Below are 15,248 nucleotides of genomic sequence, written 5' to 3' on the forward strand. Positions count from 1 at the left end.
ACAGGTGTGGCACCAGTGAAGTTAATTTGTGATTAAGCATATTCAGGCCTCTATGTTTCTACTCCCCACCCCCCACATTTTTTTAGTTTTAATTGTGGTTAAAATAAAAATAAATAAAACCCACCCTCTTAACCATTTTTAAGTGTACAGTTCAGTGGTGTTAACTATATTCACAGTGTCGTATAGCAGATCTCCAGAACTTTCTCATCTTGCGAAACGGAAACTCTATACCAATTGAATAACAACTCCACTCTCCCTTTCCCCTCCCCCAGCCTCTGGCAACCACCCTTCTACTTTGTTTCTGTGGCTTGGACCACCCCAGATAGCTTATACACGTGGGGCCACACAGTATTTATCTTTCTGTGACTGCCTTGCTTCACTCATGATGTCCTCAAGGTTCATACCTGTTGTAGCGGGTGACAGATCCTTCTTTTTTAAGACTGACTAATATTCCATGGAATGAATATGTATCTCCCACATTTCCTTTCTCTATTCATTTGGCAATGAATATGTGGGCTTCTTCCGCCTGTTGGCTAATCGTGAATGATGCTGCAGTAAGGTGTGCAAGTCCCTATTTGAGATCCTGTTTCAAATTCTTTTGGATATTTACCTAGAAGTGGGATTGCTGGATCGTATAGTAACTTTATTTTTAGTTTTTTGAGGAAACTCCATACCATTTTGCACAGTGACTGCATCGTTTTCCATTTCTACCAGCAGAGCACAATGGTTCCAATTTCCCCACATCCTCACCAGCATTCGTGTTTTGTATTTTGTGTTTTTTATGATTGCTCTCTTCATGAGTGCAAGGTGGTATCTCATTGTGATTCTAACTTGCATTTCTCTGACGGTTAGTGATGTTAAGTATCTTTTCACACACTTGTTGGCCATTTGTGTTTCTTCTTTGAGGAACGTCTATTCAAGCCTTTGCCCACTTTTCAATTGAGTTATTTCATTTTTTGTGGTTGAGTCGTAGAAGTTCTTTACACATTCTGGACAGATAAATAATTTACTATTATTTCCTCCCATTCCATAGATTGCCTTTCACTCTGTTGGTTGTTGCCATCAACGTGCAGAAGTCTTACAGTTTGATGTAGTCTATGTAGTAGATGTTTGTCTATTTTTGGCTTTTGTTTCCTGTTTTTTGATGTCCTGTCTGATAAATCATTGCCAAGTCCAATGTCATGAAGGTTTTCCCTGTGTTTTCTTCTGGAAGTCTCATGGTTTTAAGTCTTATGTTTAGGTCTTTAGTCCATTTTGATGTAATTTTTAAATATAGTGTAAGGTAAGGTCTTAACTTCAGTCTTTCACATGTGAATATCCTATTGTCCAAATGCAGCATTTTTTGAAGATGCTATCCTTTCCCTGTTGTGTGGTCTTGGCACCCTCTTGAAGATCACTTGACCACACATGCACAGATTGATTTCTGGGCTCTCTGTTCTGTCCCATCGGTCTATGTGTCTGTCTTTATGTCAGTACCTGTTTAGGTTGCTGTAACGTTGTTATGTGTTTTGAATGCAGGAAGTGTGAGGCTTCCAACTTCGTTTTTTTTTTTTTTAAGATTTTTCTTTTTTGGTAATTCAGGCAATTTGAGATTCCATATGAATTTTAGGATTTTTTTTCCATTTCTGAAAAAATTGCCATTGGGATTTTAAAAGGAAGTGTATTGACTCGGTAAATAGCTTTGGGTAATATAGACATTTTAGCAATATTAAATCTTCCAATGGATGAGCACATAACGTCTTTCCATTTATTTGTGTCTTCCTTAGTTTCTTCAGCAAAATGTTTTATACTGGGGGCGCCTGGGTGGCTCAGTGGGTTAAAGCCTCTGCCTTCGGCTCAGGTCATGATCCCAGGGTCCTGGGATCAAGCCCCGCATCGGGCTCTCTGCTCAGCGGGGAGCCTGCTTCCTCCTCTCTCTCTCTCTCTCTCTGCCTGCCTCTCTGCCTACTTGTGATCTCTCTCTGTCGAATAAATAAATAAAATATTTTTTTAAAAAAAGGATATTTGGGACGCTTGGGTGGCCTCAGTGGGTTAAAGCCTCTGCCTTTGGCTCGGGTCATGATCCTAGGGTTCTGGGATCGAGCCCCACGTCCGGCTCTCTGCTCCACAGAGAGTCTGCTTCCTCCTCTCTCTCCCTGCCTGCCACTCTGCCTACTTGTGATCTCTGTCTGTCAAATAAATAAATAAATAAATAAAATCTTTTAAAAAAATGTTTTATATTGTTCAGGGTACAGATCTACCACTTCCTTGGTTAAGTGTACTCTTAAGGTTTTGTTTGTTTGTTTGTTTGTTTAATGCCATAACAAATGGGATTGTTGTCTTAATTTCCTTCTTGGATTGTTCACTGTTACTGTATAGAAATGCAGAACTGACATCAGATCTGTGTATGGGTTCTCTAGATGTGGTTTTCAGAGACATAAGGGACCATACCTGTATTATGCGCTGTGTTAAGCTTCAAGTGATTGACAAAGCATTCCCAGTCTGTGTGACCGTAAGTCATTTGCCTCAGGACTCCTTAAAACCAACCCTGGCAGGGGCGCCTGGGTGGCTCCATCAGTTAAGCATCTGCTTTTGGCTCAGGTCATGATCCCAACATCCTGGGATCCAGCCCTGAACCCGCATCCCGGCTCCCTGCTCAGCGGGGAGTCTGCCTCTCCCTCTCCCTCTGCTCCTCCCCATCTCATTCTCTCTCTCTCTCTCTCTTTGTCAAGTAAGTACATAAAATCTTTAAAACTAAATACATAAATAAATAGAACAAACGCCGGCCATTTAGGCATGTGCGTTGGACATGTGCTATTGTTGTGGATGCAGGACAGCTTCTTGGGTCTGTCGTGGCTGAAGGACTTGGAGGAAGAACAAGCGCCACAGCCGCGAGGGCGTCTTAGAGACCCCAGCCTCTGAGTTTAGAGTCTTTTCCCTCTAGACGTGAATGAGAGGCAGCAGAAGGGGAAGAAACCAGGACGGGGGAAAAAAGAAAGAATGCCCTGATGAGTCTCGGAACCATGTTCTGCGAACAAAATGGAGCCGTTCAGCACAAGGGACGGGTGAGAGGCAGCCGGCAGAGATCAAGAGGCCGCAGGGCGATCACGGTGCGTGTGGCTTCCTGAGTGGTAAGCTGACGGGGGGATAGAAGCCAGGAGAGAAGCTTCCTGCGGGAGAACGAGTGTGAGTAAGGCATCTGCCGAGCAGACTCTCAAGAACGTGGAGGGAAGAAGACGCGGCCGCGCTGGGATGTGAGGTCGACGTGCGCACCACGAGGCGTGAGAAAGGATGTATGGGGAGTGCACAGTGTCGACGATTTCGGAATTCCTCCTCAGCATTTCTAGTTTCTCCCGAGTAACGATCCCTGAGCAGAGCACCTTCCTCAGCTCGTCTGCTGCCACTAGGACAGTCCCTCAAGTGCTTTCTTCCCACTCCACTTCTTTCTTATCAACCCTAGTTCCCACTCTGGTCCACCAGCCTTAGGGTAACCACGACTTGGTGCATGCGTGTGAGAGAAAAAGCATGCCGCAGAGAAACAGACCCAAGAGACAGAGCCAGACAGAGAATTCACGAAGCCTTAAACACAGCTGCAGAATTAAAACAAAAATGTCAAGGGAACAGAGTGTTCCAGCCGACTGAACTTCCTGTTGGTAAGTCTCAGAGGAGGGGTGAGGTCTGGAGCTCTAGAACTGTGGTAGAGGGAGGGCCAGGGCTTGTTCAGGGTGCAGGGGGACCGCTTTGCAGGCCTGGTCACTCAGGACTGGGGTTCGCCTCCCCAAGGCTGTTGACACTCACTTCCTGAGACTGGCCATGGTCAGAGGAGGCTTTCAGCTACTGGTGTGCCCAACCTACAGAAAACAGGATGTCAGGTTTCAGATCTGATTAAGCCACAAGATGCAAATTCCTTCTCCACCCCTCCCCCACGCAGCTCCCGATCACTGCCACCCACACCGGCCCCCTTTGGGCAGCAGAAATGCATTCATCTCCCTGTGTGACTCCCATGGGGGACTGCAGTCCTCCTTCGTTCATGGCCAGCTGGGCTGTACGAGATCAGATTTAGCGCCTAACCCATTTTCATTTGAGATTTACGGTCATTTTCCTTAGGAATTCCTTACTACCTCCTTGCGTGACTGATGAGACCCAAACTCAAATGAAGAGAATGGTTAAGTTGCTTCGCTCCTGAGGAAGCACACAGCTAGGGCCCTGGGGTCCCCAGTCCCAGGGGGGTGGCCCCTCTGTCCTCAGTCGCTCCAGTGCGTGGTCATCCTGTCTCTCTCTCTCTCTCTCCCTGCTCACCCTTGTCTCTCTCTTTGTTTCGGCCTGAAGTTCCCATCACGTACGAAAAGAAACAAAAACATAAAACAGAGGGAATTCTGCTCAAGACCAGTAATCACCTGTTTTTCCGGAAGCAAGTACCGAGCACAAAGCACTCCCGGAACAAAACTCGGGGAGCAGCCGGCCCCCTAGTAGGAGCCCAGGATGGGTTTAAAGGTAATGCTTACTCAGAGGGCTAGCGTGTGCCCCATGCAGGCCACACTTTGCAGAACTGAGGACCATCCAAGCTGGCATCCAACGAGCCCTCACATCCCTCTCCGCCACCCCTCAGGCTCTCCGAGCCCCTCACTCACGTGGTTCTTCCACCCCGAGCCTCATCCCCACCCCAACTCCACCAAGCACCCCAGGCCGGCTGCCTCTTCCTCTCGTCCACAGGCCTTCCTCGGGGCACAGCAGCCGCCAGTGTTCACAATGATTCAGGATAGTTAGGATCCTGATATTTTGTTCAAATTATGAGTCAGATATGTTCAAGGGTCTACTACGTACTGCCTCCTCAGATAAATGACAGTCTTCTAAGATCTGAACCCCGTGTGGGGCTCACAGGGCCCAATGACACTGGTCATTGATGAAGAGGAGAACATTGAGGTAACACGGAGGGTTAGAAAGGTCAGCAAGATGAAAAAAAATCTTAAAAAGTCTCAGATACGGGGCACCTGGCTGGCTCCGTGGGAGTGCGCGACCCTTAACCTCAGGGTTGTGAGTTTGAGCCCCACGGTGGGCGTAGAGATTACTTAAAAATAAGATCTTTTACAAGCAAGTCTCAAGTACCATCCCAGGTGGGGAAGCAGAGAAAGTGAACGAAGAGACGCGAGTGTAGGAAATGTAATAACGAGGTATTCCAAAACCCAAAGTCACAAGGAAGCCTCAGGCTCTCAGGGTTGGGAGGTTATCCGGCAGGATGAGGCAAGTAAACAAGCCTGTGAGTGGTAACACTCAGAAAAGGCCGAATGCTTGTCTACTCCAGAAAGAAACCCATAGTTCTTATCCATGAAATGTATGCATTATTTAAGTGAAGGTAACTGAAAACTAGTTTCCCAGATGAAGAAACACCACTCAAGATAGTGAAATTTATTCAGAATTGAGATTCGAGACCCCTTCCTCCCTCCCCTGCCTTTCCGGCACGTGCAAGCAAAAAAATGCAGAATTGAATCCGAACTTAGAATATCCAGTAACTGTCGAATAAAGGACAAATGAGGAGAAATGAGAGAAAGATGCATCTGTCCTCCAAGGTGAGGCTACCGCCAAGCAGAAGACATCATAGGAAGCAGGTGGAAATCATCAATGGGGGACTTGGAGTTGAGAGACGGACATGACGGACTCACGTTAGGAAGGAACCTGCCCGTAGCGATAGTGTTTTCTTCCGGACACAGGATGGCAGCTGCTCCCAGCAGTACCATGTCAAGAACCATCCAGCACTCATCACGCTTACTACTCACCAGCAACCATACTAAGCATTTCCCACGTATTAACTCACTTAATCCCTACAGCTCTATGGGATCAATTCTATGACTTTACAGACAGAGAAATGGGGGGAGGAATGATTACATAACTTGATCAAGGTCACACAGGGGGAGCCAGGAAGTCTGGTTTCCATGCTGACCTTTCTAACCTTCCGTGTTACCTCAGTGTTCTCTTCTCCCTGCTCTTCCTACATTTGTAGGCAGCCGCTGAGGAAGCGGACCGCCGTGTGGGTTAGCTGCTGCTTCTGCTCGGGTGCCCGTGTCCATTAGTTCTTCCAACACGTATCTACTCACCACAGTGGAACTGGCCTTGATCACAGAACTTTGACCAAGGCAGAACGGAATGTGCCTTCATTAAGCGTCAAGTTCTAGGAGAGGAGAAAGGAAGCAAACAGGCGGTTAGAAAGCAACTCTCTCAAAGACAGGAAGAGGATAGGCAGGAGGCTCGAGTGGGAAGCATGTGTCTGAGGGCAGGGGGAGGCCCGGGAATGGGGGGAGGGCAGCACGGTCAGGACCCCACTCCCTGGAGGAAGATCAACCTGGGACTGAGGAATGGATAAGGGTTTGCTCTGGGCAAAGGAAGGAACTGTGTTTCAGGCAGAGGACAGAGCTCTTTCAGAGACCTGAAGCAGTTCAGGATGCCTGGAGTGTTGAGGACTGGGTGTTCTCTGCTGAAGAAGGGGCCAGAGAGGTAAGTGGAGGCCTTGTCAGGAAAGGGTGTGAGTTCACGTTTGAGAGAGATTGCTGTCTGTAGAGTGGAAACCGTCAGGGGAGATGGTGGACCAGGCTGAAGGAAAGCACGACACTTAGGAGATATGCGGAGATGAACTAGGACATCTTATCCAGACGGCAGTGGCTGGTGGGCGGCCGGGGGACCGATAGCTGGGGGACCGATGGCTGGGGGGTCTCAGAGTTGGAATGGTAGCACTTTACTGGTAAAGAGGAGAGAAGAATCAAGAACGACTCCCAGCTTTCTGTCCTAACAAATGGGTGAACAGCGAGACCGCTCCAAGAGCAAAAGAGAAACTAACAGGCGGGGACACAGGTTTTTAGTAATTTTTGCAAATGTGCACTTTGCTGGGGTTGAAAAATGAGCATGGAGTTTGCAGAAAATTTCCCACTTAGGGAATGCTGGATGGCTCAGTTGGTTAAGCGTCTGCCTTTGGCTCAAGTTGTGATCCCACAGTCCTGGGATCGAGTTCTGCTTCAGGCTCCTTGCTCAGCTTGGAGCCTGCTTCTCCCTCTGCCTCCTCCTCTCCCTGCTCATGTGCTCGCTCTCTCTGACAAATAAATAAATAAAATCCCTTTGGAAAGAAAGAAAGAAAGAAAGAAAGAAAGAAAGAAAGAAAGAAGAAAGAAAGAAAGAAAGAAAGTGTTCTTCTCCTGTTGTCCATGTAAAGAACGCGAAGGGGACGGGTGGTAGGCGGGACTTGGGCACTATTCTTCCTCATAACCTGTTTCACTTTACTGTGCAGAACCATCGCAGGTGTTTATTTTAAGGCCGTGTGGGTAATCTCCAGCTTTGGACAAACTCCTGCCCAATCCAAGACACCGGTTCGTATTAGTAAATGCCTTTACTGGCAAAACTGCAACAGCACTTAACATCACTAAAAATATCCTAAAAGAAATTGTGATATGAAATTACTCTATGAAAATACACTTTTAAAAAAATGTACTTTTAATTCTGTAAATAGGTTCCCTTTTTTTCTAGAAGAAAATAGTTCTTTTTCCTTTTAAGAATCAGGAAAGAGGGGCACCTGGGTGTCTCAGTCAGTTAAATACCCAACTCTTGGTTTTGGCTCAGGTCATGCTCTCAGGGTCGTGAGATCGAGCCCCACCCTAGGGCTCCGGACTCAGCGTGGAGTCTGCCCGTCTCTCTCCCTGGTTCTTCTCTCCCGCTTGCATGCGCTCTCTCTCCCAAATAAATAAATAAGATCTTTAAATAAAAAAAAAAGAATAAGGAAAGATAGGGGTGCCCGAGTGGCCCAGTCTGTTGAGGGTCTTGGTTTTGGGTCAGGTCTTGATCTCATGGGTTATGGAATGGAGCCCAGAGTCAGGCTCTGCACTCGGCCTGAGTCTGGTTGACATCCTTTCCCCCCTTCTCCCTGCTTGTGCTCACTCTCTCTTTAAAATGAATAAATAAATAAAATCTTTGGGTGGGGGGACAATAAGGAACGAAAGAGAATCCGCCACATCCGCTACCCAAAATTCAGATGGGAATTAAGACACTTCAAATTCTGACAGTGATTACTCTGTTTTCAAACTAAAATTTTTCCTCCCCAATAGGTATTATTCAGGTCCCCCGCTCTCTTTTCTGCCTCATTCTCCCATCTCTGTTTGTTGGCGTGGGTGTGCGTGTGGGTGTGTGCGTTCCTTTCTCTGTCCTTCCATGCCAGTCTCTTTCTCTACATCTCCACTGAACATTTTTTTGAGGAATGCTGCTTTGCCCGAGCTGGTATGTAAGTCTGACTTTGTCTTCTTGTAAGTTTGTATCTATCTTAATCATTGGAATGCTTTCAGCTATAACAAAATACTGTGCTCAAACCACAAAGAACTGTATCACTTCACCTAGGAAGAAATCAGGGGATAGTCCCTCCACAACTGGCCCGTTCAGTGCCTCAGCAGTCATTGGTGAATGACTATTTGGTGAATATTTACTGAAGACCTAGCTGTGCTGGCCTTGATTTAGGTACATGGGATGGACACTGACCAGAAGGAAACAAAAGTCTGTCTTCATGGAGCTTGTATTTTGGCTCTTCCCAGCTTTTCTCATGGTAGCAAAATGGTTGCTACTGTTCTGGGGATAACATTAGGTAAGAAAATAGCCTTTATTTACAGGGCATCTCCTCCTCTCTGTGTCCTTATCAGAAATCATAAAGCTTTCCCCTTTACTCTCATTCACCAAAATCTCACTTATTTCTCTCTAAACCAATTTCTGGAAAGAGGAATTTTTTTCCCCTCAATTGGCTCAGACTATTCTGGGTTTACTTCTTTACTGAAGTTTAAAAGGGCCGGGGCGGGGCGGGCCGAGAGGCGGGAGGTGCTGGGTGGCTCAGCTGGTCAAGGTCTGCCTTCAGCTCAGGTCATGATCCTGGGCTCCTGGAATCACGCCCATAACTGGGTCCTGGAATTGAGCCCACTTCAGGCTCCCTACTCAGCAGGGGTCTGCTTCTTCCTCTCCCCCTGACTCCCCCCCCAACCTCACCTCTGGGTGGGGTACACAGTCTCTCTCTCTTTCAAATAAATAAAATCTTCAAAAAATATATTTTTTAATTAAAAAAAAAAACTGTTACCAGGTGTCACACCCTAATGACTAGGGGTGGGACCCAGGCATAGATACTTTTTTCCAAAACTCCTTGGGTCATTCTAATTGACAGCTAGAGATGAGGCTGGGGTTCAGGTGTTCTGGATGATACAATAAGGTTGAGAAGGTTTGAGTTCCTTGTAGGGCTACATAATTTTCCCTCCTAAACATGGGACTTGCCTCAGAAGAAGCCCACAGTCTGCTGGGGCCTCCAGACCACCCTCTTCAGGTTTTTGTCAACACTGCTCCTTGGCACGGGTAATCAGACCAGTGCACTCGCTGGGCTTCCCCTGCCCCACCCTGGGAAATCCCTGACGGGCCCTTGCTGCAGCTTCGGACACCAGCCCCTTCTTTGCTGCCCTGGAGGAGAGCGCGGTCTCTGTGGGTGTGTACAGACTTCCCTGGGTTCAGTTTGGCTCTTTGTTTTCTTCTTCTTCTTCTTTTTTTAATTAAACCTCTCCCCCGAAATCATAAAGATACATGACTTTGCTACAGCCACACAGAGCTAGCTGTGCCAAGGAAGGCTTGAATACTCTTCTCTTCTCGTCTCCTTCTGCTGTCATGCTAGGTGCTCTCTGACTGTTTTCTCTCTCCGGCGTCAGGGACACTGGGGACACCGGGGCCCTGGCCACCCTGGGGAAGTCTGGGGTGGAGGTGGAGTGGGGAGGAACAGACTGTGGAGGGACTAGGCAGGGAGTCCACTGAAATCAAACAAATGGGAGAGTTCAGTTTTTCCCCCACCAGCTTTTTCCTTCATGTTTCAGTTTAAAATAATTTTAAACATCAAGAAAAGCTAAATACAAAAAACTCCCACATACCCTTCACCCAGGATTCCTTCCAGCTTTGCCAATTATCCTAATAATTTCTCTTTTTCTCAGCTCTACTGAGGCATAATTCACTAACAACACTGTAAGATACTTAAAGCGTACATTGCCATGATGTGTATGTATGTATGTGTATATAATGTATATACGATAACCCTTTACTTGACTATACAGTCGAAGGAGCCAACAGAACCACACATTGAACAGTGGTCCTGTCGCTGTCATCTCCTTCAGCCTAGGACCCTTTTCCAGCCTTCCTTTGACTGTGCTTGGAGATGACAGAACACTTTGAGGAACATCTTCCTATCTAGCTTCTCCAGTGTTTCCTCATGTTTAGACTGAATCTATGCACTTTGGGCAAGAACATTCCAGAAGTGACATTAGGCTCCTGTATCCTGTCAAGTAGCATGTGATGTCAATTTGTCCCCCCGTTGGTCATATTTACTTCAATCACTTGATTAATATGAAGTCTGTTAGGTTTGTTCTCTGTAAATGTGCTTTTTTCCTTTTGTAACTAATGAGGATCTTGTAAGGGGGATGTTTTTAAATTATGCAAAATCCCATTCCTCATCTCATTTTTACCCTCTAGATTTAGCATCCAATAGTATTTTTTGTACGATTTTATCTATTTAGTTGAGAGAGTGTGTGTGTGCACTTGCGAGAAAGGGAGCACAGCAGGGAGAGGGTCAGAAGAAGCAGAAGAAGCAGACTCCTTGCTGAGCAGGGAGCCTGATGACTCCCCTGGTGACCCCCAGGATCATGACTTGAGTCAAAGGCAGACCTTAACCGATTGAGCTGCCCAGCAGCCCCTCCAGTAGTATTTCTTACCTGAAATTATACCTATGATGATTGTCGTACGGCAATTGTCTTCCAAACTTTGTTTCCCGTTTGTTCGCTGGTGGTGTGCTCTGAGAGGTTTCTCTCCGCCGACTCACCTGTTCATCAGTTTGGAGTCCGGAACTTCTATTTTATTTCATGGGTTATACCTCATCGCTATCATTATTTCTTCTGACTCTTAAATTACCCCCAAATTATCCCAACATTGCCAGGGGGAACTCCTGCAGAGTTCTTGGTCCTTTTAACACTCCTCTGTCATTCACTGAGAACGTCCATATTTTCTGTGAAAACAAGATGTTCCAGGCTAATCTCATATTTTATCTGCCCCAGCCCTGTAATCAGCCGTTTTCTCCCAGAAGACCTGGTTTCATTAGTGGAAAACGGTATTTAGAAACCAAGATCTGGGCTCTGGGTGCACTGATTGCTGCTGGGGTGTCACTGCCGCTCAGCTCCCTTGGTGGCTTCAACTAAGAAATACATGTGTGTATGTGTATAAATTGATGTCCACAGCCATCTGCAGACTGCAAACCATGCCTTCACACCACTACCTCCCATCCACTCCAGCACCAGAGTTCATTCTAGTCCCTCCGCCCCCCGAATGTTTGTACCTCCCTTGCCCAGAAACCTGGCTCCCGTAGGCCTCACTATATCAACTTATTTGCTCAACTTCCCTATGTAGCCAATCTCCTGATCCCTGAAGAGCCAGTCAAAGCCTTCCTCATGCCATCTCCAATCCCTCCTGACGGTCTTCTGCACATTTGAACATCTTTCCTGTGGCTCGTTGCTACTCTGCTGCCTTCAGCCTCAATTTACCTTCCACGCATTAAAAAAGGCACCACCTTCCATTTTCTGCCATCTGGGAAACCCTACATTGTCACTCCTTTAACACACAAAACCCCTAAGCCTTTATGCTTTCATTTCAGCATTTTCAACTCTGTTCCTCAATGATAGTCACTTAGGGCAGAATTAGTTGTTTTGTTTTTGCCACATTCCCAGAATTTAGGGCTGAAGTGTGTGCATGTGTATATATTCTTTTTTGAGTTAATATTTGCAGTCATGAAAGAATATTTGTTTCTTGCTCTTAATTGTAGAAACGGATGATTAGCAGTATGGTGTGGCCACCAAGAGCTGATTGATTGAGCTCTTGACAATTCTGCTCAAAAGCTAATTGAGTTACTGCTTAAATTATCACGGTCTTCATGATCTTTTCTCCCAGTGGGTCTTTTCTTTCACTGGAGACCCATCTATGGAAAGGGCTTTGCCTTTGATTTGATGACAACGATTCTCCTAATTTGCTCCACTTCCTTATGCACTCATTCATTCCCCAGATATCCCTCGAGGACCTGCTTTGTGTCTATGGCTGCCTGTGGTAACAAGGGCTCCACAACACACACACTCCCCTGCCCCGGCTATGTGTCTGGTGTTCTTTGTTCTTCCTTCTGCACTGGCCTCTACTTACTGCTTGCCTGGTCAGACAGCAGGGGTGTCTGAAGGGGCATGGGAGAAAGTAAAGGAAGTGGGTCCTGATGAGAGACAACCAGCCCCCCAGAGAGGAAGGGGAACAACCCCCTCAGAGCCACTTTCCCTTCCCCTTAGGCTGTCACAAGAGCAGCAAGTCACAATCCCAGGTGACCCAGCAAAAATAGAGTATTTGCCAGCTGGGTTATCTCTGTTCTGGCTTCTGGGGATCTTCTGGAGAGGCAGGAGTGAGAAAGAAGGGGAGCATACCCCCACACATGCTCATGGCTGCTGAAGTGCGCTCGGGGCTGTGCTGTCCTCCACCCCTTTCTCCCTGTTTTCCACTCCTTCCTCTAGTGAAGGCCTCTGCCTGGGCCCCAGAGAGCCCCGCAGCAGCTTTCCACTCTGCAGGTCCCGAGACCCCAGAACATGACAGAGGTGCAGCTTGATTGTGCTGTGGGCCACGGGTTCTTGCTGGGCAAGGGAAGGCGTGAGCAGGGCGTGGGTGCAGCTGCGAGGTACTTCGGGCGGCTGTGAGGCTCTCTGGGCCTAACGGTTTCCGGTGGGTAGGCACTTCCGCCCTCCTGTTTCTGAAGCCAGAAACCTGTGCTGGGGCAGCCCCATTCTGAGCCCAACAGAAGATGAGATAGAGGCAGAAAGAAAAAGGCCCCACGAGTCAGGGTTAGGAGACATGGTAAGAGACTCTGTTCCTATCACCCGCTCAGTCCCGTACCTTCCAAAGGAAGAAAGGAAAACAGTCACAAGCACAAGTATGTACTGTAAGGTACCAGGAAATGTCCTTCCCTGCTGTCAAGGGGACACACCCTTAATTCCTGGGGGCAGGGGACCCTTTCATGGGTGCCCAGAATGCCCTGCCCTAAATAAAAGAAATATCTGGTCCCTATTTATTTGAGCTTGTACACAAAGCTAAGCAGTATTAAAACAGCTACTCTTCTCAGAGGCCGGTTGAACTGTATCTGTGAGGAAGCTCAGGATCAGAGAGGTTAAGTGACTTGTCAGAGGAAGCCCAGTGAGAAAGTAGCAGATCTGGAATTCAACCCACTGTCCGTTTCCGAAATTGAGGTCTTGCCCCTATATTCAGACCTGGAAAATACGTCGGCATTTGGGCTGTTTGTGTTTTAGAAAGTCAAGCTTTCTGCAGGTTCTATGATGGGAAGAAGGTCATGTTGCTAAGACTGGTACCCAAAGCAGCAGTCTAAGTGCCTGAGGGAGCACTGGTGGTGTTGGGAGGAACGGATGCATCAGAGCAGTCCTTCCTCACTCGAGCAAACCCTCCACTTGTTTGCTTTCCGGGATTCTCCCTAGGTTTCCCTAACAGGGCTCACTGTCGCCCACCCCGCTGTTGCTCTCTGACACTGTTCACCCTCCCTGTTGGGTGCGACCTTGGGTGAGGCCTTGGGGATGCGAGCAGGGCTGGCCAACGCTGCGGGACACCGAGGCGTCTCTCCCTGCCAGCCAGTCCCCTTCCATTCACAGTCCTTGCACGCATCGCCCCCTCTTCTCTCCGTGCTGGGGGTGGGGAGAGGGGATCCAGAAGCGGCACTTAGAGCTGGTGGCCAGTACACATGCTGGGAGCAGAGAAAGAACCTCCTGCGGATTCCAGGTCCTGCACGGGCCCCTCCACGCAGTCTCCTCCCGTTCTTCAGCCTCTGCTGGGACAGCCCTGGGGGAGGGCTGCTGTGCTGGGTCTTACGGGAATCTGGAATGGGATGTTCAGGGTCCCGCCCTTTACTCTACTTAATAGGAACTGGAGAAAAGGCCCTTTAGCGAGCAGCTTGTGGGAGCTGAAATTCCCACAGATTCCAATGCATCCATCAAATCAGGGGGAGAGAAAAAGATGCAATGCTACAAGGAACGTGAAAATCCTTGCTTGGAGTCCTTGTGCCCCCCCCGCCCGGCGCACAGACGAGAGACGGACGGAATGAGAGGGTTTCCTGCAAACGCGACCGTGCACGTGGGAAGGATAAGGGATGAAAAATAGGAAAGGGGGGTCCCGTGGGTCCCACGCTGAGCGCTGGAGGCTCGGTGGCAGGAGCTCCCGCCTGGGGCCGCGAGAGACGCAGCCGCATGCGGGGTCTCCCACTCCCACGCAAGGATGCCCGGAACCCCGGGTGTGACCTGAACGCCACCGTGTCTTTCGCACGAGGAAAGAAATCGAGGAGGACGCACGTCAAGGAGGGAAAGAGAAAAGAGGCAGATTTCGAGAATGGAAGAGCGGCGTTGACGCTGAGGGCAAGACAACCGCATTTTAGCGGGCGCGCGAGGTGGGGAAGGGCGGCAACGGGGCCGACCCCAGGGTCCCGCAGAAACTTCCGCGGGCGCGGGGCAGACGCCTGTCCCATCCCCATGTTTGGGCAGATGAATGGAGTCGTGACTCCCTCGCTCGAGTCCTGCCCTGGGAGGGGACAGTATCTGTTTAGATTTGTGTCTAAATTTAAACCCCGATCGCCGGCCTCCCTCCCCCGCTCCCCACCCCTTCCCCCTCCCGCGGCCTCCCCCTTCCTCGTGCTCTCGCGCAGGGCCGGGCCGCCCGCAGTCCCGAGCCAGGCAGCCGCGCGCCACCGCCCCTCACCCAGCCGGGCCCGGGGCGCGGAGCCGAGCGCACAGCGAGCGCCGCAGCCGCGGAACAGGCACCTGGAGGCCATGGAGGTACGGCGCGCGGGGGGGGGGGGGGGGGGCGGCGGGCGCGCGGGGGGCGCGGCGCTGCGGGGATCCGGCCGCCCGCGGCCCCAGCCCCGACCCCACCGCGCCGGGCCGGAGGGCGCGCGGGGCAGGGGCCGCGGGCGCGCCAGGTGTTGGCCTCAGGACCTCTGCGCCCCCGAGTTAGAAAGTGAGTCCGCGCGCGGGCAAACATGCGGGGCCAAAAAACAGAAAAAGAAACCGCGGCGAAGCAGAAACCCCGGGTCTGAAGAGGCGGGCGCTGAGCGAGAAGCAGAACCGGCGCCGCGGGCGCTGCTGGGCCGGGCTCCGGGCTTCCCTCCCGACTGAGGAGTGACCTTTAGGACAGTCCTCCCGCTTCCCGAGCGC

General features: G+C 49.4%; 1 protein-coding gene and 1 long non-coding RNA gene across 3 annotated transcripts in view; one reads left to right on the top strand and one right to left on the bottom strand.

Moving 5' to 3' along the window:
* Window positions 1-3,539: 3,539 nt before the first annotated feature.
* Window positions 3,540-11,223, bottom strand: LOC125085466 (uncharacterized). Its single transcript, XR_007122940.1, has 3 exons — window positions 10,734-11,223; window positions 6,072-6,145; window positions 3,540-3,830 (listed from the first exon to the last, which is right to left on the bottom strand). It is a non-coding gene; the product is annotated as an uncharacterized LOC125085466 (long non-coding RNA).
* A 3,050-nt stretch (window positions 11,224-14,273) lies between these two features.
* The window catches only part of RCSD1 (RCSD domain containing 1), a 60,409-nt gene continuing 59,434 nt past the window's right edge, over window positions 14,274-15,248 (top strand). For both annotated transcript variants that reach the window (XM_047703824.1, XM_047703825.1), the window contains exon 1: window positions 14,274-14,870. In XM_047703824.1, coding sequence (XP_047559780.1) covers window positions 14,289-14,870 — 582 coding nt within the window. In that variant the 5' untranslated portion in view covers window positions 14,274-14,288. The remainder of the gene's footprint in view (window positions 14,871-15,248) is intronic.

The sequence above is a fragment of the Lutra lutra genome, chromosome 15 (genome assembly GCF_902655055.1).
Source record: "Lutra lutra chromosome 15, mLutLut1.2, whole genome shotgun sequence".
Lineage (NCBI taxonomy): Eukaryota > Metazoa > Chordata > Mammalia > Carnivora > Mustelidae > Lutra > Lutra lutra.